The 25,050-nt window shown below is 37.3% G+C and overlaps 1 protein-coding gene across 1 annotated transcript in view; it reads left to right on the top strand.

Moving 5' to 3' along the window:
* The window catches only part of LOC127644379 (receptor tyrosine-protein kinase erbB-4-like), a 226,557-nt gene extending 201,784 nt beyond the window's left edge, over window positions 1–24,773 (top strand). The window contains exons 21-27 of the mRNA XM_052127521.1: window positions 13,340–13,495; window positions 13,721–13,796; window positions 13,925–14,071; window positions 17,440–17,537; window positions 17,645–17,815; window positions 20,649–20,955; window positions 23,950–24,773. Of these exons, the coding sequence (XP_051983481.1) occupies window positions 13,340–13,495; window positions 13,721–13,796; window positions 13,925–14,071; window positions 17,440–17,537; window positions 17,645–17,815; window positions 20,649–20,955; window positions 23,950–24,773 (1,779 nt within the window). The remainder of the gene's footprint in view (window positions 1–13,339; window positions 13,496–13,720; window positions 13,797–13,924; window positions 14,072–17,439; window positions 17,538–17,644; window positions 17,816–20,648; window positions 20,956–23,949) is intronic.
* Window positions 24,774–25,050: the final 277 nt, after the last annotated feature.

The raw sequence follows: 25,050 nt of genomic DNA, 5'->3' as shown, positions 1-25,050 counted from the left end.
TGTCTTCCTCTTGGATGAGCAGAATGACCAATGACCTCCTGAATGGACTAACTGACTGACTTCCCTCCTTCCTTCCATTCGAACTTCCTTCCTTACTTGCATCCTTGCCTGCCTGCCTTCCTCCCTTCCAGAATACCTGAATGACATAATCTGGAATGGACTGTCTGACTTCCCTCCTTCTTTCTTTTCGAACTTCCTTCCTTTCTACCTTCTGAACTTTCTTCCTTACTTACATACTTACTCACTCCCAGATTACTAGAATGACTTACTCTCAGATTGACTGACTGACTGATTTCGCTCCTTTCTTCCTTTTGAACTTCCTTCCTTTCAAACTTCCTTTCTTTCTCTCAGATGATCAGAAAGACTTGCTCCTTAATGGACTGACTGACTGTCTTACCTCCTTCCTTCCTTTTAAACTTAAACCTACCTTATGAACTTCCTTCCTTATCCACACACACATTTCCAGAATGACTTACTCCCAAATGGACTGACTGATTTACTTCCCTCCTTTCTTTTTTCCTTTCTTTCTTCCTTCCTTCTTTTCTCTCAGATGAACAATGGCCTGACTGACTTACTTCCTTCTTTCCTTCCTTCTTCCCTTCCTTCCTTCCTTCCTTCCTTCCTTTCAAACTCCCAGATTTCCAGAATGATTCACCCACAACTGGACTGACTGACTGACTGATTGACTGCCTTCCTTCATCTTGGATGTATAGAATGACCTACTCCTGAATGGACTGACTGACTTCCCTCCTTCCTTCCTTCCTTCCTTCCTTTAAAAAGTCCATCTTTCTGAACCTTCCGAACATCCTCCCAAGCTTCCAACCTTTCTTCAAAACTTACTTTCTTCTGAACATCCTTCCTTTTAAACTTCCTTACTTCTGAACTTCTTTCCTTCCTGTCTTAACATGTTAATTTGAGACATACAATTACATAAAACGCTGAACATTTTTTTTCATGCACTCTCATTAATGTTGTTGATAGTACATTGTGATTACACCTCATGATGCATATACAAGTTTTTGAGTATTTCCTCTGTGACGTAATTTTTACTTTTTGTTAAACCATCAAGTGTCTTCTTTTTAAAGAGACCGCAATTGTGCCTGCAGTCCACGATCAATGTATCCAAGGATCCATGAAATGTGACCATTATAGTTTACATATTTAATTTATTGGGTTTGTTTAAATTTATTTGTGTTTAAAATTGGAAACATGTTAAAGGGTAACTAAACACCTGCTCAGAGTCTGACTCCACCCACTAGAAATATTTGAAAATGCTGGAAAAGTGGGCAGACCCCGGCGGGGATAGAGGGAATGAACCGAGGGCGGGGCTGAGCGGGGGGGGGGGCACCTGAGACTCGTGGTGACGGATTAATTGACAGCTGCTGTCAGACTCTATGTTATTATTATTCCTCACACGGTCGCAAGATGACATGTACATGAATCTGGCGTGGTGAGCTGGAACCTGCTTACGTCAGCTGTCACCGCTTACGTCACGAAGTACCGCAACAGCCAATAGGAAAATTCAACTGCAGTAGCCACCGTTCAACCTGAAGAGGGCAGCACTCAGACGTTTTTACACCATATATTGTAGAATTAAAACACTTTATACACAAATGTCAAAAAAATTACTTGAATCAATGACCAGTACTAATAAAGCCCCATGCTTACAGATCATTAACTAAAAAAAGTTGGTTTAGGGTTTAGTTACCCTTTAATGCTTTTCAAGCATTTTCAATTCTTTACAACTCAATCTTTATTTTAACTAAATATTTGATCCATTTGTGGATATCTGTCATTTACTCATGTAAATGTTATAGAAAATTCCTTAGTAGTGCAAAGAGAGCGTGGGATGAAAGTGTATTAAAAGTATAGTATAACTATCCGGTCAACCTTTCATTGTAAGTTTTTAGATAAATGTCAGGTCAGATAAGAGTCTCTCAGAGTCTCTTGTCTTATAGCTGTCTGATTTTAAAAACAGGCTACTGTAAGGTGGGGTTTTTTTATTTATTTTAAAAATGTAAGTTTTTCAGCATTTTTAAATCACCATTTAACCTTTACTAGTTTATTTTACTGGCCCAATTAAATGACAAATAATTGTTTTAAAGTACAGAGATTCCATGTTGCCTCTAAATTAATGAAGTCAAAAAAGTTGTAAATTAGCATAGTATAGCATTTTGGACTGCAGAATAAATTAACTTCCCAAAAGTATTTCATGTTTACTAATATATAGACAACATTCTAATGCTGAGGAACAAAAAAAAAATATATATATATATATATATATATATATATATATATATATATAAATAAATAAACATTTATTTTTATTATATATTATATTTTATTTTAATTTATATATATATATATGTATGTATATATATGTATGTATTTGTATTTATCGCCAACTTATTTGTATTTATCGCCATGAAATCATGGATAAAACACACAGCAGCATTTCAAGTTTATATTATCATGATATGTATGCATCTTCTTTTGAAAACTAGTTTCAGAAGTTTAAGACTTGGTATTAAGGACATAAAAAAATAACTAAATAAAAACACATTTAACTATTCTGAATGCAGCCCGCTCTTCTGGTATTTTTCCTTTGTGCACTATGACACAGTTAGTCATCAGTTCTCTTTGTTCCACCAGTGTATGATGGAAAGCGCTCCTGTGTATTTATAACAAATTATACCATGTTGTCTGATGAATCTCCTGTGCTGCCCACGCATTACAGCTTTTCAGACAGTGTGCAGTCCTGTAAACCTCCTCCTTTGTAACACATCAAGGAAATTGACAACACTGTTGGGCATGAACATTTACATTTAATCTAGCAATGCAGTAAGTGAATATTAAAATTGCAAAATATGAAAGACACAGTTAAACACTGAATTTTTGTTTTGTTTTAAATGTATGCATTTATTAGCAAAAACGTGCAGCTATATGCATGCTCTGTTTCTACCTAAACATGCTTACAGTTTTGTTTCTATTATTTCTTCTTTTTTTAATTTTTTTTGCCAGGTAGGGGTCAGCATGTAAATCAATATGTGAAATATCACAGTAAGCATTTTAAACATCATTATCGCATGATCTCATAATATAGAGGATCACTGAGTGGATTTACTCCTGCATTTAAATATAAATGTCACTCCCAAAACTTTATAGTGTTTATTTGGCTTTTGACAAAGTAGTGGGTGCACAAAGTAAATTTGCATTCTCTATATGGTACAGTAAGGCCCCATTTACACTGCATGGTTTAAGTGACCCAAATCCGATTTTTTCCTCTCATGTGGCACAGATCGTATATGACCGGTGAACGTGTAAGCAGGAAAAAACCGCATGGATTCCGATTTTCTCAGATTGCATTCAGGCCTCACTCATATGTGGTAATAAATCGGATATGAATCGGATACGTGCATTTGCGTGTGTCATGTAAGCAGACAAATCGGATATTCCCCAGTAAATGCGAGTCGTACGTCATTAAAGTGACGTCAACTCAGGTGGACGCCACCAACTGAGATCACGTGACTTATTATAGGCGCGATGGAGGACAAAGGAAACGCACAGTGGAGCAATGCGGAGGTTTCATGTCTTTTGAGTGTTTGGGGCGAAGAGACAGTGCAGGCAAAAAACGCAGGGCTGTTATCGAAATAAATCAATTTATGAAGACATTACACGAGATATGGGGAGGCACGGTTTGAGAGCATTGGTGACAACCGCACACACAACATTTCAAAAGTTTCTCGTCGCATACGAAAGTTGCTGACCCACAGTTCTTGACCCCAGGTTCCAACAGCGCGATCCCACCAGTCTTGAGTCCTTTGCCGCATCCAAACCTCCCTTTGAACCGATGTTGCAGCAATCATCGCTAAATTCGCCCAGGCTGCAACAAGGGCTCTCCTCTTTTTTCTCCGCTGTACGAGACCAATGTTTTGCTGACTTTTTTGCTGACTTTTCAAAATACTGTGGAAAGCAAAACACTGGATAATTTTATTCGCATCTTAAATCCATTGCATTTCGTGCTGTTTTACTTCATTTTCCGGGTCAGAACGTCTACATTTTGTAGTTTTAGCAGTGTATGTGTAAATGCAAAAATCGGATACGGGTCACTTTTAAAAGATGATGTAAGCGTGTCGTCAAAAAAATCGGATATAGTCAGAAAATCGGATTTGGGCATCAAGACCTGCAGTGTAAATGCAGCCTAAGAGTAGTTTTCTAGTATGCATTTCGAACATAGCCATGGTGATAAAATCTAACTGTAGCAGCAGAAACCAGTCAATTTAAGATAAAAGAAAACGTAAAGAGTTCAGGAAAGAGTTCAGATATCTTTTTCCCTGCAATCTCAATCCCCTTCATAATGTAACTCCGCCCCAACAACCTTGCCCTCTCCACCCCTACGCATCTTTCTACATTTGTGTTTTTTTATGTGTTCTTTTGTGGCAACACTATTCCACCCTCCTCTTTGTAGATGCAGCTTTATCTCTCCGACTTTAATTAAGCCCTAGTGGTCATGTGCATCTAAAATGTGTTATTTCCGATGCCAGGGGTTGGAAAGTGTTGTAATAGGGTGCAGCGGGAGCATCCTCCCTTCTCCTCCAGAGAAACTTTAACCTCTAGTAACGAAGATGTAAAATCAAGAGAACAGAGGTTAGGAATGCTACTCGAATGCTCCACCCTGCTTACATGCACTTCACGCCAACGCTTGGACCTGCTCCTAATGCTAACATGCAAGAAGTCTGTAATATTAAATGCTTGTAGCTTTTGACTAGGTTTGCACTTGCTTTAATCTGACTTCAGTCAAGCAGAACATATAAAAGGGCTGCTTCTCACAGGCTAGCCCATCTCTTTGGTGGAATAAAGAGCTTCTGTATGAAAAGGAACATAAAAGGCCGGGAGCAGCAAAGCTCGTCGTTTGAATGCTAATTCCTCTAGATCTAGTTTTCTTCATCTCAAAATGAAGAATCCAGTTGGAAGATTCAAGGTTTTGTTTTGGCACAGTTCATGAGAACTGCTTGATATCAATCCATGTTTTGAAAAGTTTCTGCTGACAATATCAATTTTTATATTGGCTAAAAATCTCAACCGCAGTTCTTTTTTTCATGATGGCTGTGTGAACGTCATAGGAAATCAATTTTTAACATTATCTCAGCTGCACTCAGATGAGGATGCTCATCGATCAGTAATGGGGAAAAAGAGACATACATTTCTTGTGGGAAAGTGAACAAACATGAAAGATGCACTCACAATATAGTACCATGGTATTACCCTGTTTTTTGTACACTAACTTGTTGGTTAAAAACATGGCATTCTTTGAAGAACACTGGAGTACATACTGTATACCTCTAAGCATTTTATTCATACAGAACTAAAGCTTGAAAGTGTTAAAATCCATCCAAAATTGCGAAGTTGAAAGAAATGTCGACTTTAAATATCATTAATTCAATATTGAATCAGTATAAGAATTAATGAAAAATGAATTAAAAATGGACCTTAGTGAAAATGGAAAATATTTCACTCAATATTTCTGTGTGCTTTATATTTATTATACTTATTAGAGTACTTTGTTGTTAGCTTAGCAAAATGCTATTGTCAAAATCTACTGGAATCAATTGTGTCAATTCTCTCGTGTGCTTTATGCAAGGAACGTCATTGTGTGTGATGTAGGGTTGTGTGGTGTACCGGTGCTAACAAAATATTGCGATACCAAACATTTAAAATGGTACGATATCATGTTGTTGCTAATTGTGGTACCATTCTTCAGTAGCTATAGTGCTATTAATGCTAATATACAGTCTGCATGTGCTGCACAGGTTTCTCTCTACTCTCTGTTTTCACACACACGCACACACACACACACAGAACGCATGTGATGCTCAATGTGGTGTGTTTAGTGTTTCAGCAGCTGTGAAATTCCTTCTCCTGTGAAATTTCAGCTTGTGAGTATTTTAGCATTTCATTTGGACTGCAGAGCTTATTAAATATGGAAGCCATGGAGTGCCAATTAAAAAAGAAATAAATTAATCATCTATTATTATTTATTTTTTATTTGAAAATAAAAACATGTATAAATAAGCCAATATATAAATGGACAAATAAATAGTCAGATTTAAATGTGTTTATTTAATTCACATTTAAAAATGTTATTGTATTTAACAATTAAATTGAGCATTAATAAATTGTGTATTTAATTCACGTTTTAAATTCAATTAAATGTAACTATAAAATAGCACATTAATAAGTCATTTTTAAATGCATTTTAAAAAAGCATTTGCCAGTTGCTTTTCTTCATCTATTTGCCAGTGGATTTTCTATTTTGTTTTATTCGATTGTCATTTACAAATGACTTTGTAAATGACAACCCTATTTTAGGGTTACATTTAATTGCATTTTAAACAAAAATTATATACACCGTTTATCAATGCACAATTTAATTGTTAAATATTATTACATTTTTAAATGTGGATTAAATAAACACATTTGAATGTTCAAATGAATTGCAATACCACTACTAATAACAATAATAATTAAATAGTTTCATTTCATTCATTATTTATCATATCAATAATATTTATATTTGAATTATATTATTATTATTATTATATGTTAGCAATATCACAAAAGCAAGTCTACTAAATATCACAGGTTTTCAAATTAATTTTGTATTTATTTAATACATTGTTTTTATTCACTGTATACTGTGAAGCAGTGTTGTGCAGCATTTTATTTGACTAAAATTAAAATAGCATTTTTTCATTTCATTTTAAATTTTCATTTGATTCAAGTTTTATGTATTAATTTGTTAAATCACTGTTTATATGTTTTTATTCAAACACAAAACATAAAATTCAGAAGAAAAAAAAATGCAAAACAAGATTTGTAACTGCAAGACCATATGCAGTTCGTTGTGTAATTTCATAAGTAATCTAAGGCTATTTACTTGTTGTCAAAGTATACATTTAGTATCGATAACAAGGTTCCAGGGCTTGTATTGTACCGAAGCCAAAATTTTGGTATCGGTGAAACTCTAGTGTGACGTGTGTCATGTGGATTTGCTGCTTGTGTAGAGTGCTCCAAATCACTTACCTGCAAAATTCCATTTCAATAAGGATGCTGCCTTAGAAGGCAGATGCCTTTGTATATTTACATTTACATTTATGCATTTCGCAGATGCTTTTATCCAAAGCGACTTTCAGTGCACTTATTACAGGTACAATCCCCCCCGGAGCAACCTGGAGTTAAGTGCCTTGCTCAAGGACACAGTGGTGGTGGCTGTGGGGATTGAACCAGCGACCTACTGATTACCAGTTTACCAGTTATGTGCTTTAGACCACTACACCACCACCACTCAACTTCGTAGGCAGTAGACAGCAAAGAAACTTGCTAGGTTTTGGAACAGAGCAATTACGTCTTACAATTTGTGAAAAACTCAGGCTAATCTGTACAGTACAGTTGTCTTTCTACTATAAGTGTGCAACAGATGCTCTTAAAACAGCTGTATGAGGGATGCTTAAGTATCAGAGAGAAAATGTATTTTAACACAGTGTTCTTGACTCAACTTTTGTATGACTCATGCATGTAAACATAAATACCCAGACTGCTGTTTAAAAAGCTCTGTGCAGCAATGACTCAAACTGTACAGGATTTTATGATTCAAGTATGAGGAGGTATTTTTTGTGAAATTTATATTTAAAATATACTATTTGATTTATAATACTAACTATAATAATTATATAAAAAATGATTTATTTAAAGTAATTTGATTACTAATTACGTTACTTTGAAGTTACTTTCTAAAATCAATCAAACCTGTGAGAAAATGTTTGTGAGGGTTATGTTTAAGTGTAGGGTTAGGGGACAGAATCTATAGTATAAAAATCATTATTTCTATGGAGAGTCCTCATAATAATAGCTGCACCAACATGTATGTATGTGTGTGTGTGTGTCTGTGTCCACTATCTACAACCTTCTTAGCTGTGTGTGGCAAGGATGTGCAGTATGCTTGTTTACCTATGTTTGTGTTGGTGTGGAAAACAGAAAAAGAATACTGATGAACTGAAAGCATTTCTGAAGTCCCATTTGCAGACAGCTTTGATAGTAAAACCATTGTGCATTTTAATTCTTGTTGTTTTTAGTGTGCATATGCAGGTTTGCATGTGTGTTGCATCATGTATGTGTGCATGTACAGTATGTTCTTGTGTACATGTGCAACATGTGTGTGTTTAAACAACTTTATACCTCACTGCTTGTGCTTGGACAAATTAAGGATACTTTATTACTTGCGCATCTGTAACGCTATAGCATTGTGTTTGTGTTTATTGTGTACAGTACATTAAGAACGTTAAAGAGAAGTTTGCTTAGTGACATATTTTTCAAGATACCATTCCGCAATTGTTTCCAACTTGAGCAATATATACCTCTGTCAGGCGGGAACGAGCGCTGTTTTCCATATGCACTCGAAACCGATCCCCTCTCCTCCCACGGCAGCTGCAGAGGGACACCCGAGGGAGACACGTGAGGATGCTGGCAGAGCACGGATATTTAAAGAGGATTTGTCTGTGGCCCAGCCTGGCGTGCCTCAGCCAGGGCTGGGAGCATGCTGACACAGATTTCGCTGAGATTGATCATGAGCTTTACTTTCGTTTTCAATTTGAATAAACAACTACACTCCGCTGCATCCAGAGTAACGCCTCTCACTCATCTGCCGTCGCCTTGATTTGCATCCTTTCTGCCATGGTGGTTTGTTAGTGCATTCTTCTTAATTAATATTATTGTTTTAGCAATAAATATGTAATCAAAGTAATTTTATTCATGTCTGTAACTGTAATCAGATTACTTAATTTTAAGTAATGTGTTACATTACTGCAAAATGTAATCAGATTACAGTAATGTGTTACTTTGTAACGTGTTACACCCAACACTGAAAAGGAGAAATTAGATTTCTCTGTATGGCTGTGAATCTACACTCTGTTTCTCTCTCACTCTCTTGGTTGCTCTCTTTCTTATTTTTGTCTTTAATCACTCATTGACATGTTTGTAGGATACCAATTTTCTCATTGTCTAATTGTCCTGAAAATTGACATTTACACAGTAGAAGTCAAACAAAACTTTGATTTTGTAATGATTTTTTATACACAAGTGCATTTCTCAGATTACTTTAGCTGAGCACACACACACACACACACACACACACACACACACACACACACAATTGTTCTTTCTCTGCTGCATGGCGTAATAACGTGCATATATACTACAAATGCATGCCATTGATGTGTCTGAGAACACTGCCTTCTGGCACTGGCACTCTGACATTTGCAGTTACTTGCTGTTGTTGTCCTAGTCTGTCTTTGCCATGAAACAAACCAACCAGCTCCGAGGTGAATCACAACATTACAAACTTTGATTTGAAGTAAAAAAGTCTAAGTTTCAAGACTGTGTACAGCACTTAACATCTTTAATGGGGGAAGTAGCTACAATCACATGAAGCATTGCAAATGATGCAATTGAATTAAAAACTATTAATTTAACGTTGTTGATTATAAGTTTGGAAGTAATATATTTCAAATTAGTTAAATTTTTACAAATAAATAAGTACTTTGAGAGTGTAGGGAGACCGACTCCATTGCATCATTCACAGTGCGTTTGATTGATGCAAAGCTCTTTTTGGCATGCTTTATTTGCCAAGGTTATATGATTGGTGGATATTTCAGCAAGATCATGGGTAATGTAGAAACTCTGCTATTTAATGTATTTTTTTTATTATTAACTTTAAATAACTTGGACTGATGGATTCAACCAAAGCAAATACCATGGATTAACAACTTCGTAGCTCACAGTAGGTCTGTCTTTATAGGTTATCGTTAAAAAATCCATACCCCTTTGGGAATTTTCTTTTTTCTTTTCCCAAACAAGCTAAAAGATTTGTACTTGCATGACTAGAAAATAGCTGACCAGGGATGTAACCAATATGGCTGCCAATGGAAGCCTCATCAGCCCACTTGTCCATTCTTGTGTTGTAGTCTTCTATCGTGCCAACATGCAGCCAAGATCCACAGCTTTGGTCCTTTCTGCCATGCCTCTATTCAGCTCTGCCCAGAGAGAGCCTGCAGGACTGTTTCCCAGAGCTTCATGTCTCTGTAGCAGATGCTACACAATCATTCAAGCTGTCAGTTATTTTCTTTAAGCATATGCAAAGATTTACCAGCCCCCTCAAGCACACCTCTGTTCTGCTCTCTCATCCCAAAGGCCATTTTAATTGAAGATTTACATAAAGTCATAAATCATAGGCAAACATCTGAAGAGATACTGAGCTAAGTATTAATACACATTGACCCAAAAGCACCATAATGGGAGTTAACATGAGTAATAGAAATAAGGAGATGCTATCAAATCTTGATTAGATGTCCCACAAAGTTACAGTCAGTCTTTTAGCAGGAGAATCTAAGGTGACAGGACTACATTTAAATCCCTGATGTATTCATATAACGTTGGACTATACTGTATGAGCAGAGGTGGAAAGAGTACTGAAAAATCATACTCAAGCAGAAGTACTGTTACTTCCCCAGGAATTTAGTGTGAGTAGAGTAAAAGTAGCTGTCCTAAAAACATCTCAAGTAAGAGTAAAAGAGTAGCTCATTTAAAAGTACTCATGAGTACTGAGTACCGTGTATGTGTAGGGTCTAAATTTCCCTTAATGCCGACAGAGCATTATTCCTGTGCATAAAACATGTTCAAACAATTCAAAGAATGCAAAAAAATGCCAAATAAGCAGAATAACTTTGCACATCATGTCCTGCACAATAGAGGAGTAATAATGGTAGAGCAGGCATGGGAAATGTTGATTGATACAGGGGCTACATCACACTTAAAAAGGAATAATTCACCAAGAAAAGAAAATACTCTCATCATTTACTCACCCTCATGCCAACCTGGATGTGTATGACTTTCCTCTGCAGAACACTAATTAAGATTTATAGAAGAATTTTCAGCTCTTTCGGTGCAAAAATATTGAAGCTCCACAAATCACATAAATCAGCGTAAAAGTGGTCTAATCCATGAGCCTCCCGTGGTTTAATCCATGTCTTCAGAAGAAATATGATAGATGTGGTGAGAAACAGATATATTTGTTCAGTCAATCTCCACTTTAACTTTCACTTTCTTCTTGTGTTTTGTGTGATTCACATTATTCATGCATATCGCCACCTACTGGGCAGAGAGAAGAATTTCTTGCAAAAATTGACTTAAATATTGATCTGTTTCTCACCCACACCTAGCATATCACTTCTGAAGTCATGGATTAAACCACTGGAGTTGTATGTATTACTTTTATGTGCTTTTTGGAGCGTCCAAATTATGGCACCCCTTCACTTACATTGACTGGAACAACAGAGCTGAAATATTCTTCTAAAAATCTTAATTTGTGTTCTGAAAAAAGAAAGTCATAGACAGATGGCATGAGGGTGAGTAAATGATGAGAGAATTTTCATTTTTGTGTGAATTATTTCTTTAAGTAGCTCATGGGGGGCCACATTGTCCTCCTTTTGAGATACAATGTTCAACATTGATTTAGTTCTTGTATCTTTTAAGCCCAGAAGTTAGTTGTTCTCATTCTAATGCATGATGGACAATTTTCTGAAGTTTGTTCTGCTGAAGTATTGCTCTGCAAATGTTGATACTTTTCTATCTTTATAAAGGCTAAGCAGAATTATACATTATTTTACTTTCCTGGTAATTTATTATACCAATTAACACACTCTCTACATTGTTGTTTGATTAATAGCCTTTATATGACATAGCCTACTAGACAGTGATCAATTCGGTTACTTGTGCACGTAAATCCAAAATTTTTATGCAAATACACTTTTTGTCCAACTGTTTACATTTACTTTAGACATAAACGATGTTTTCAATAAATCCTCACCAAGATGGGCATTGGTGGAATTATAAAGTGTATTTGATAATTTAAGCGTGAAACACAATAGCGCTAAAACATTAACCGCCTGTCAATCAAACAACACGCAGCTGCAGACGTCAGGAAATAAAAAGTCAATCTTTTATATTTGATCTAGATCAATCCGCCAGCGGTGCTCTTGCTATCGCGATTGATGTAATCAACACCACTATTCTAGATGTAGATCATAGGCTAAATATAGAAAACTACTGAAAAGTTTGATCGAGGACATCTCTCTTTTTTCAGATAAACATCTAGATCATTTTATTGCCCAGCCCTATTAATAACATTGCATTAATCTATCTCAGTAGCCCAATAATCTCAGTGATAGATAGTTAAATTACAGGGTATGTTATAGACACACAGAATGTAGTGAGCACAAATTAGAAATTTACCTCAATATGTTTCTTCAAATTAGAGGCAGGATTAATGCTGATATATGGCTTGAGCAAGTTAAACTCACATGACGCAATCAAGCAATTGGCCTTTTTCACTGCGAAAAGCCCTTCTAGGTGCAGCCGGTTATGTTCAGGTGTTGAACTGTGCTTGAGGAATTCTCCACAGTTGGCACCAGATCTGCAGCTGCCGTTCAAGTTTTTTACATGTGATTTGATTTGACGGGAGTCACGAGACTCATCCTAGCCAATCATGTTGATAGATAAAAATTAAATCAGGAAAGGGAAGTCGCGAAAACAGATGGTGGAAATATCGCGAAGTAAAAGTTCAGTTACAGAACTTAAAATATTCTCAAGTAAAAGTATAAATAAATAATTAAACTATTAAAGTACAATTCTTTGGAAAAAGTAGTTAATTACAGTAACATGAGTATTTGTAATTTGTTACTTTACACCCCTGTGTAAGAGACAAAGGGGGAATTGGGGGCAAATTCAGTTGAATATGGCCTCACTGTAATTACAGTGTTGGCAAGGCTGCACTGGATTGAAATTAATCAAACATTCTGCAAATAACTCCTTAAAGTGTTACATTTACAATTAATTCACCCTGAGGTTGTTTATGTGTAGACTCAAATTTTGTTTTGTCTATTTGTTGTCTGCTAATTTTTTTTTAAGAAATGTATGATTAAAATGTATAAATCTCCCAGTGATTTATATTTATAAAATGTTCAGCATTCAACATGTTATGAAAACGGATGAAATTCTGTCATTGTTGTAATAATCCGAATTGCGATTGGTCTAATTTCTTACATTTATTTGCATACTGAAATGTAATTCATCATGACTTTCTCTAATATATTTAAATTAATTTACATTAAATTGGATTTTTGAAGTAATTTTTAGAATATAAATTGTTCCAAAGTGGTTTTACACTGCTAGTTGAAATAATAATCGTTACTTTGTTTTACTTTAACTAAGATTTCTTCTTTGGCAGGGTATGATGTATCTGGAGGAGAGGCGATTGGTGCACAGAGATCTGGCTGCCCGTAACGTCCTAGTGAAATCTCCAAACCACATTAAAATCACGGACTTTGGTCTTGCTCGATTGCTGGATACAGATGAAAAGGAGTACAATGCAGATGGAGGCAAGGTTAGTGTCTGAAACATTGAATATGCCAATTCTCACCATCAATGACAAGGATGTATATTGGAAAGCGTTTAGAGATATTTAGAGATAAGTTACACACTAATTCCTGATTTATGAGCATCTCTAGACCATGCAAATGTATTACATTTCTAAGTATATGTCCCATAATCAGTTAATCACCTAAAGTGTTTGATGCTGAAATTCATGAGTTTTATGAATCTATTATAGATGCCCATCAAGTGGATGGCCTTGGAGTGTATTCACTACAGGAAGTTCACACACCAGAGTGATATATGGAGCTATGGTAACTTATACACCATGCTTTTGATTAATGATGTACAGCTAGGGTTCTTTTCACTAAAATATATACTTATACATTTATATCTATAAATAAACTATATGTAATGTATTGTAATTATTTTCATTATTCAGGGGTGACTATCTGGGAATTAATAACATTTGGAGGAAAACCTTACGATGGAATTCCCACACGTGAGATTCCAGACATCTTAGAGAAGGGCGAGCGTTTGCCCCAGCCGCCCATCTGCACCATAGATGTCTACATGGTCATGGTGAAATGTGAGTGGTATTCTGGGACATTCTAATATGTTACATGTAGCATAAAGTAAACTTGTTATATTTGTGAATATGTGGATGTAAAGGATCAGGCTTAGACCCGGGTTCTGGATCCATGTGCAGAGTTTTAATAGATAAATAATAAACAGTCCTAAGCGCAATTCAAAGAGAATAATCAAAAGATACAGTAAGATTTGGTAGTTCAAAAACACACAGGCAAACAAGTCTAAATCAGCAGCAAAAGACAAGTAAAGATATCCATATCATACTGTGAAGTCACGAAACCAGAATGCTCAGAATTGCAGTAAATTACTAACAATACTTTGCAAACACAAATGAAAAAATGTGCACTAAGATACCAAACAGGAAGTACAGAAAAGCATGTGACACAGTCCTAGAATTCAGGTGACAATGACCTCTGGTGGAATGGAGGGGAGGTTGTGCATGCAGAAGTGAGCAAGTATAAAGGTGCTTCTCATTTCCTAAATTGTGCATCCTCGTTTCCTCGCTCCTCCATCCTTCAGCCTGTGACCCGGAAACTGATCAAAGTCCCCCATGATGAAGGACGTGTCAATTCTCAAAATGCACTGTGAGGAGGCGAGGATCGAGAAAGCTTCCCCGCAGACACTTGAGTGCAGAAAGACAGGAGCATCCTATGTGGAAGACTTTTAGGTCGAAGCACCTGACGCATGTATTAATTCTCCATCCCCTTCACATCTGACAAAATCATTTTAATTCATGTATCATATTTACAATTAAAAAAAAATCATATTTTACAAATACTTCATCAGTGCATCTTGAATTAACTGGAGGTATTATGAATAAATTAATAAATATAGTTTCAATAACATAATGGCAAGCTCGCCTAAGTACTGCTGCACAAAAATGCGCCCTGACGCTTGAGTAAGCAGGACATTTCATTTTACAAATCCATCTTGCTTTGATTCCTCTGTCCTCGTTTCATTTCCTTGGATCCTCTCCTTATTTCTTAAATGGGTGAAGCTTGGAAGCAAGGAAAAGAAGCAAGAAAAGGAAACGATGATGTACAATTTTAGAAATGAGAAGTACCCCAAGTATATCTGTCTGCATCCTGCAAAACTACAAGGAACACCCACTTCACAACACGCACACTACATGTAATGCCCCCCTTGCATCAAGCGATTCTATTGGCTACAAAAACTTAAAATCCTATGCAGTCATTGTATGATTCATTTTCTTTTAACCCCCGAAAAATAATAACTTTTAAATGATTTGTCACATATCATATAATTAAATGGAAGATATACAGTAAATGGTAAACTGAACTTACTTGTTAAATGTAAAGTGCTCTTTACTCTATTTCTGAAGGTGTTTATATGTACTAACACCTTCAAAAATAGAGTAAAGAGGCTAACCGATTAGCTTGTAAGCTAACTGAACAAAACAATGAATAAATGTTTATCTCACCATTTATATAAATGGTGAGATAAATATTTATTTGTTCTGTTTTCTTCAGTTAGCTTACAAGCTAATCGGTTAGCCTATTAGCTTAGCATACGCTAGCTTATTCTCCTCTTCACTTTCATTACATTTCTCCTCACTGTCGCCACCTAACGATAAAGCGGTAGGATTTAGTCCTAAAAAAGCTTTTTTTTTTCTCCACTTTTCTTCCCAATTTGGAATGTCCAATTCCTAATGTGCTTTAAGTCCTCGTGGCGGCATAGTGAGATGAATATCAGTTGCCTCCACGTCTGAGACCGTCAATCCGCGCATCTTACACGTGGCTTGTTGAGCAAGTTACCACGGAGTACGTATGTGTGGAGGCCCACACTATTCTCTGTGACATCCATGCACAACTCACCACGCGCCCCACCGAGAGCGAGAACCAGACATTATTGTGATCACGAGAAGGCTTACCCCATGTGACTCTACCCTCCCTAGCAACCGGGACAATTTGGTTGCTTAGGAGACCTTGCTGGAGTCACTCAGCACACCCTGGATTCAAACTCGCAATTCCAGGGGTGGTAGTCAGTGTCAAGACTCTCTAAGCTACCTAGGACCCCAGTCTGAAAGAACTTTTAAGTTGCTGTATATTGAATGATTTTACAAAAATAACATTTTTAAAATCTTTGTGGTTATGTTTAGGTTTAGAGTTATGGATAGGTGTAGGTGTATGGTTGCTGCAGGACTCCAAATAAACATAACAAGCAGTGTATGAATGTGGCATCCAACTGTTCCAGACTTCAGGGTTTCTGGTTATTTGAAGGGGTGTAATTTGTAATGGGCATACCTTGTAGTGTTTGTGTCTTGTAGTAGTCTTGCAGGACGCTGACAGACTCCTCTAAACTATAGGTCTCTGCATAGAACATCAACATTTGTTATTCTACATCAAGATTTTAGGTTAAAATATACATGAATGTATCTTAGTTCACTTGTTTTTCACCATATTTAATAACTTTTTGCTTTCACTAGTTCATTTTAAATTGTCCTGTGGCATGAAACATTAATTTTTAAAAGTACACATACCAAAATGCTGTTTGAAATAGTTTTAGATTAAGTCTAGCAGTTACACTGCAAGTATTTAATGCAAACTATACATTAACTGTTAGTGCAGTATTGCACTGATATGTTGCAAATTAGGTATAATATAAAAGCTATAACCCAATCATATTCTCGCCCATATAACCACATTTGCACATGCATTGTGTATATGCTGTCAATATATTCCCATACAATCTGATTTGACACAGTCAATTCCAAACGCAAGAGAAAAGATATTGAGATTAGACCTATTTGCACTAATTAAATTTGACTGGACACTGTTGTTTATGATTTGATTCAGCGTAGCAATTATAACCTCTTAGAGAGTGTAATATTAATACATGAAATCCAGTTTTATTGCTTTTCTTGTTTGTTATGATTCAGCAATAAAAGGAAATTAAATGAAATTAGGACAGTAGGAACAAGCAAATGTGAGTTGGGCCATCTAAAATTATAAAAATATATAAAAGTCCTGCACCACCTTTAAGTAAAGGGAAGACCGGGGTGTGTTGTTACACTGATAAGTTGTCACAAGAGCTTTATCTCAGTAACTATGAGGTTATGAGTCATATTCCAAAGTCATTTTAAGAAATGTATTTAAAACAAATTAAACCTACCCTGAGAAATATTCACAAGAGTATATACATTCTCCCATACAGTATAAACCTTACTTTACATTTACTAGGATGATTGATGTACATGTTTCTTTTCATGTAAGATATGAAAACAAAAGGAAATTGTGAGCATTGCAATGGTTTTTGGTGTGCATTTTAATAAACACCATGTAGTAAGAAAGAAGGACTCTGCTTCGCTCTGTTGCTGACACAGTGTTGCTCTGTTTTCACCTCCAGGCTGGATGATTGATGCTGATAGTCGGCCTAGATTTAAAGAACTTGCTGCAGAGTTCAGCCGCATGGCAAGAGACCCTCAGAGATACCTCGTCATACAGGTCAGAATTACTAAACTTCTCTGCTCATTTTTTTCTCTCAGTACAATGATTCTGAACCACAAGTTGATAATAATTTACTGAGAGTATTTATTATATTTTTATCTCAGGGGGATGATCGCATGAAGTTGCCCAGCCCCAACCACAGTAAGTTCTTCCAGAGTCTTCTAGATGAGGAGGAGCTTGATGACCTGATGGATGCTGAGGAGTACTTGGTTCCTCATTCCTTAAATGCCCCTTCCACTTCCCATATGTCCCGCCCACATGTAGACTCGAATCAAGTAAGCAACATGGCACAAATGGCACTAAAATCTCTGTCACAAACCAGATGGAATCAAATGACATGTTTTTGTTTTCATTTGTTTTTTTAAACGGGTCAGTCATTTTTAGGGGGACTGTAACTTTGACTGACAGAACACAAAACTTCCTCCCCTGTCCAAAAAGAGCAGTAATTGAAACCAAGCTGCAAAAACGACTTGTTCTGAAATTCTGCAACTTTTCACATGAACATGACTCCCCACATTTACACCTCAATAACAGCTATTGGGTGATCAGAAACTTTCTGTACTCTACTGAGGTACTGTAATAAGGAGATGGCAGGAAAAATGCTATTATTATAGCTGAATAGAAAGCAGTATAATGAAGAGACTGGAGAAATTGACGTGAAAAACTAAAATATGTCCAACTAACTTGTGTTTTAGACATTAAAATTGGACCTCAGTTAAAAAAAATGATATGTCCCCTTTAATATATTTATTTCAAATTAAGCATTCATTGAAGTAATATCTAAGTATTATTAATTAATACAAATATAATGCATCGATATTGCATTTATAATTAGTTATATGTAAAATAATGAATTAATGATAACATATTGTATACACCGATCAGCCACAACATTTAAACTATCTGCTAATATTGTGTACGTCCCCCTCGTGCCACCAGAATAGCACCAACCCGCATCTCAGAATAGCATTTAAAGATGCTATACTTCTAATCAAATTGTACAGAGCAGTTATCTGAGTTACCATAGACTTTGTCAGTTCGAACCAGTCTAGCCGTTCTCTGTTGATCTTTCTCATCAACAAGGTATTTCCATGGCTCATAAGCTTTTGTTTTACACAGATGATTTTATTATTCGTCTCCGACCCCACTAGGTCTATGCCTTGCCTCCACAGAATCATTCATTCCTTTTCTAATTTCTCAGGATACAGAGTCAATTGGTCTAAATCCGAAGCTTTGACTCTGACAGCGTACTGCCCAGAAACGGCTTTCTAGCCGGGCGCCTTCCAGTGGCCCAAACAGGGCACTGGGTATTTGGGTATTTTATTCCCAGCAAATTTGTGATTTAATTAGTTAATTTTGACCCTTTAATAAAAAGGTTTTTGAGCAATGTGGGCATTGCTGTCCAATATTACATTTCAATAAGCTGCATAGGCCGATTGACAAAGGTGGGCTAGGCCTACCCAAGATTGTGTTTTATTATTATGCATTCGGTCTCAGACATTTGGCTCATCGGTCACTTCCAGAGAGCCCCTCCCTGGTTCTGTACTGAACAGGAAGTTCTTGCCCCTATTTCGCCATTGCAAAGCCATTCTGAGAAGTTAAGTTACACCCGTTATCTCGCATTTGCACTAGGTATAGACAAAAGTGTCCAGAGAGTCTAATTCGGACATTTATTTAAATATTGCTTCGAGCTTATGGCTGAACCCTAAATTATGTATTACTAAGTCCCCTTTCTGCTGGAGTAGATTGTGAGGGGGGTTACTACACTCTGTGACCTATTTGAGAGTGGAGTGTTGAGATCCTTTGAAAATTTAGTTCAACATTTTGGGATTCAAATCCCAGGAGATCAGCAGTTACAGAAATACTCAAACCAGCCCATCTGGCACCAACTGGAGTGGCTTGCTTTTTTACAAAGGCAAGCCAAGACCGCAACGTTGCCATTGTCATGTTCTCACAGTGAGGACATGACCCATCCAAGACCGATGTCTCCGCATGAGCAGCGCACAGACATGAAAAGACAGCAGTAGTGGCCATCAGAAGGCAAGAGACAATGACTGCAGCCACGAATAACACACAGATGGAAAGGCGTCTTTAAAAAGACGCGTCTTTAAAAAGAAGTTTCTGTGTGTGCCGCTCTTTTAGGATTATACTATTTTAGGGTTCTGCCGAAATGCCCAGGGCCGATCTCTGCAGTGCAACAGTGCAGAGGGGGAGAAGCTACTGAAATGTGCCATCAGATCCAGTAGAGGTGAATGGAAAGCCGTGGGAATTCAACATCGACCGCTCTGCTCGGAAGAGATAATCTGAATGAGCGGTTTGCATGCTAGCTCCTTTATACCCGTATATTCGGGGGAGTGGCATGCAAATACCCCTCGCCAATTCCCATTGGCCTTTTATCAAAGATCAGAGGTGTCTCGGGCTCTCAAGAGTGACCCCTAGTGTCACTACATTGATACAACGTCGAGTGAGTGACAGATAGGGAACCAGAGACAAAAAACACATAGTGTTGAATAATTTTTTTCCACTTTGTGTTTAAGGGCTTCCATAGACTGCCCCATGACTTAAAATACAGTGCTTAAAAAATATATAAATTTTCTTTTAATTTCGGTGTGCTGTGGTTTAATTTTGCTGTGTTGTGGCTTATTTCCATTGTGCTGTGGTTTTATTTCATTATGTTGTGGCTTATTTCTGTTGCACCCTTTTGGTTGTGTTGTGCACTTCTCGGCAACCATACATTCTGCTTCTTAAGTATTTTTCATTTATTTTTTTAAGGATGTTTATATATTTTTACTGGAAAATAAGACAAAAAGAGGAAATGTTTTTTTGTTTTTTTTTATATTTTTTGCCTTTGCTCATTATACTACTATTTGTGCCCAATCATTATATTGCATATAGTGATTTTCACTACCATAATTGGAATTTGCATTAGTAATAGTGTTAATTATAAATCTTTTAATCTTGATATAGTTGTTGCAAGTTTTCATAGAGTCGACAGATCCCTATGTCATGTTACATTATTTTCAAAATGCAATTTTTCAGATTACACTGTTTCAGTGTCCCTAATTTTCTTGCTCTCCTATGTTAATTCCATGTTCATCTCATGATCAGAACCAGTTTGGGTATCATGATGGAACTTTGTGCGCTGAGGATGTGACAGGTGCCCGATCTCGTGAAGTAGCTGCTGCAGGAAGTAGCCCTTCTGTCCCTAAAGGTGTTCAGAGAGCATGTCTCGACACAGCAGAGGAGCAGCCATGCAATGGAAACTTGAAGAAAACAAGCACAACTCACTCAGTGGAGGACAGCAGTGGACAGCGCTACAGTGCAGACCCCACTGTCCTGCTGGGAGAAAGAGGACAGAGGGGGGACACAGATGAGGATGGCTATATGTCCCCAATGAAGGACAAGAGCTCCACAAGTACGTTCTTAAATCATTTTTTGAAAAGTATGCTAATGTTTACACCAAAATAAATTATAAGTACTGTACTTTTGACATAGTGACTTATATGAATGGCCTAGAAGATGCAATTTTATTTTACATAAGTGTAGTCCTTCCCCTCATGGTGGTCACCATGTTGAGATCAAATGATCAGCTAAATACTACTCTTTATTTCGGTAACTCAAGTTTTCAGACACATTTATATAATTACTTAATCAAATATGCATGGATATTTCTACAATAACAATTGTAATGGAAAACATTTGCTTCTGCGTGATAGTACTGTACATTCACGCCAATATGTGTCAGTACAAAGGCCAAGACCACTGTAGTATCCGCCAGAGAAATGTTAACAAAAATAAATTAGCTCACCTTTGAAGATCATGGCTGGTTAGATTTTAGGCAAATATGTACACAAATGTAGTCCTAAAAAATGACAACAGTTTATGTCATCTGATATACATGAGAAACAGGAAACAGACTAAAGAAATTGTTACAAATATATATTCATTTATCAGAATCAGAATGAGCTATATTGCCAAGTGTGCTTAAACACACAAGGAATTTGTCATGGTGACAGAAGCTTCCAGTACAAAGAGAATACAACCATATATACATACATGCATAGATACATACAAACATATACATTTAAACATACAGTATATACACTACCATTCAAAAGTTTAGGGTCACATGCCTGAAATGTTTCTCATGATCTTAAAAACATTTTGACCTGAAGGTGTATGCTTGAATGTTTGAAATTCGTTTTTTAGACAAAAATATAATTGTGACAATATATAAATTTATTTAAATACAAAAAAAAAAAAAAAAAATGGATGACTTGGACTGAATAATTAAGAAAAGCAGCCACTAAGTGTCCAGCATATGGATGGGAATGCTGTTTAAAAAGCATCCCAGGGTGATACCTCAAGAAGTTGGTTGAGAAAATGCCAAGAGTACATTTCTGCAAAATCTAGGCAAAGTGTGGCCACTTTGAAGATGCTAGTCACAACATAATTTCCATATTTCCATTTCTATTATTCCGTAGTTGTGATGACTTTACTTTTATTTTAAAATGTGAGAAAAAATTTATAATAAAGAAAGGGCAAGTGACCCTAAACTTTTGAATGGTAGTGTACATATAGTGACATAAAAATAAAAAATAAGATATAACAGATAAAAAAGAGAAATATACAATAGAGCAATAATGTTGTTCCAATATTTTATATACAGATATACAGTTATGTGCAGGTGATGTTATGTATTGAAGAAGAGGTAGGATATGTTAAAGAATATTAATTAAATATTAATATAATTTGGAATGGATTAATTGAATATTGCATATGATTGTTTTGACAAAAGGAAAGTATTTGGGGGCACTTTTAACTGTGAGTTAGATGGCCTGAGGGAAAAACTGTTCCTGTGCCTGGCTGTTCTGGTGCTCAGTGCTCTGTAGTTCCAGCCAGAGGGCAACAGTTAGAAAAGGAATTGTGCTAAGTAAATGGGTTCAAGAGTGATTTTACCAGCCCATTTTGTCACTATGGATATGCACAGTTCTAGCAGGGTGTGTAGGGGAGTGCCAATAATCCTCTCAGCAGTCCGAACTATCCTTTTGAAGTCTTCGGATGTCTGACTTGACCAAACTAGACAGTTATAGAAGTGTAGAGGACAGACTCAGTGATTGCTGAGTAGAACTGTATCAGCAACACCTGTGGCAAGTTGAACCACCTCAGCTGGCAAAGCAAGTACAACCTCAGCTGGGCCTTTTTCAAAATTGAGCCTATGTGGGTCTCCCACTTCAGGTCCTGTGAGATAGTAGTGCCCAAGATCCTGAATGACTCCACTGCTGCCACAGTGTAGTTCAGGATGTTGAGAGGGCTTAAAGTTGGGGTGTCCCTCCTAAAGTCCACTATCATCTCCACTGTTTTGAGCGTGTCCAGCTCCAGGTTGTTTTGACTGCACCAGACAGCCAGATGTTCAACATCCCTTCTGTATGCAGACTCATAATCATCTTGGGGCAGATGACTGTAGTGTCATCTGCAAACTTCAGGAGTTTGAAAGAGGGGTCCTTGGCGGTGCAGTCATTTGTGCACAAGGAGAAGAGTAGTAGGGAGAGCACACATCCCTTGGGGGCACCAGTGCTGATTGTATTTGTGCTGGAGGTGAATTTCCCCATTCTCACTATATGCTACCTGTCCTTCTGAAAGCAGGTGATCCACTGACAGATATAAGCAGGAACAGAGAGCTGGGTTAATTTAGGCCATAGGAGAGTGGAGATGATGGTGTTAAAAGCCGAACTGAAGTCAACAAATTGTATCCTTGCATAATTACCTGGTCTGTCTAGATGTTGAAGTATGTAATGCATTCCCATATTGACTGCATCATCCAATAGACCTGTTTGCCCGAAACTGCAGGGGATCCAGGAAGGGTTCAGTGATGTCATTCAGGTGGGCTAACACCAGTGTCTCAAATGACTTCATGACCACAGACATCAGAGCGACATGTCTGTAGTCATTAAGTCATTGGGTTTCTTTGGGACGGGGATGATTTTGGAGCATATGAAACAGCAGGGAACTTCACACTGCTCCAGTGATCTTTTTAAGATCTGTGTGATGATGGGGGCCAACTGGTCAGCACAGGATATTAGGCAAGTGGGAGAAACACCATCTGGGCCCTGTGCTTTTTTTGTCTTCAGTTTCCTGAATACCCAGCACACATCCTCTTCACAGATCTTAAGTGCAGGTTGAGTAGCAAGAGAGGGGAGGAGGGTTGTTGCAGGAGGTGTAAATGTTTCTGTGCTATGAAGGTCGGAGAGGGTGTGGGGTGTGTGACTGGGCTTTTCAAATCAAGACTTATGGGGTCTTTAAGAAATTCCATACTTTTTCTTACATGAAGAGTCATGGACACTTCTCAAATTTGGATGAAAATTACCTACTTTATTTTAACAATGTCATTTGTCTGTCATATCTGTAGATCATTTGAATCCCATTGAGGAGAATCCTTTTGTAGCAAGACGTAAAAATAAAGACATCCATGCACTAGACAACCCGGGTTACCACAGCACCCCTGATGGAAAGCCCAAGTGTGAAGATGAGTACATAAACAACCCCCTTTACCTCAACACATTCAACAACATCAGCGACATGAGAAAAAATGGAGTTTCCATCCCATTGCAGTTGACAACACCAACCCACATGCCAGGCAGCCATGTTTCCCACGTCACTCAAATGGGTAAACCCCATTACCACAACCACGTACCGCACGTTCACTTTGCGATACCACCAGTTCAACCGATGCACCCTGGACCAATGAGCCAAAATGATCAACATACCCATTCAGTTCCATCAGTCCTTGATCATGCCAGCAAATCTGGCCAGCAACTACCAGCGGGTCAAATATGTTTAGTCAGTCATCAAGTCCCAACGAAGTCAAATCGTTCACCCCAACAGTTTCATATGGCAAAGTCTGCAGTGGCAGGCAAAAGTGGCCTGCCAGGCCACCCTGTACAACCAGGCTGTGTGATTCAATCAGGACATATTGGGTCTACACTAGTTGAAAAGATGTACAAGAATAACTTCGACAATCCTGAGTATTGGCAGCACAGCCTTCCACCCAAGGTTACCCCTCAGAACTCCCAAGACTCTTCAATTGTCTGCAATAACAAGTTCCCCTACAAGCAGAATGGGCAACAACAGCCTGCTGTGGCTGAAAACCCAGAGTACCTGTCCGAGTCTAGTCTAAAGCAGGGAACAGTCATGCCTCCTCCTCCATACCGGCAGAGGAACACTGTGGTCTAACATCCAGGTCTCCATGCTCTGTAGAGCCTGGTTCTTCTACCAGCACCTTACCTTTAAATTTATGTTTCTTGATCATATGTTGGTGAAACAGGACAAGTAGTGATGTAAGCCACTGAATGAACATTACGTCACATTATGTTCATAACAGAGGGCATAAAAACCAACAAAATGGAGGGAAAGGTGGATCCAGCCATTGCTCCTAGTCCATTGAAACGCCACTTCTGTAACACAGAAATGTTTCTCTACATTTATTCTAATGTACTGCTCACACTTGATG

Source organism: Xyrauchen texanus, chromosome 5 (assembly GCF_025860055.1).
Source record: "Xyrauchen texanus isolate HMW12.3.18 chromosome 5, RBS_HiC_50CHRs, whole genome shotgun sequence".
Lineage (NCBI taxonomy): Eukaryota > Metazoa > Chordata > Actinopteri > Cypriniformes > Catostomidae > Xyrauchen > Xyrauchen texanus.
This window is presented reverse-complemented; position numbering and strand designations above follow the sequence as displayed.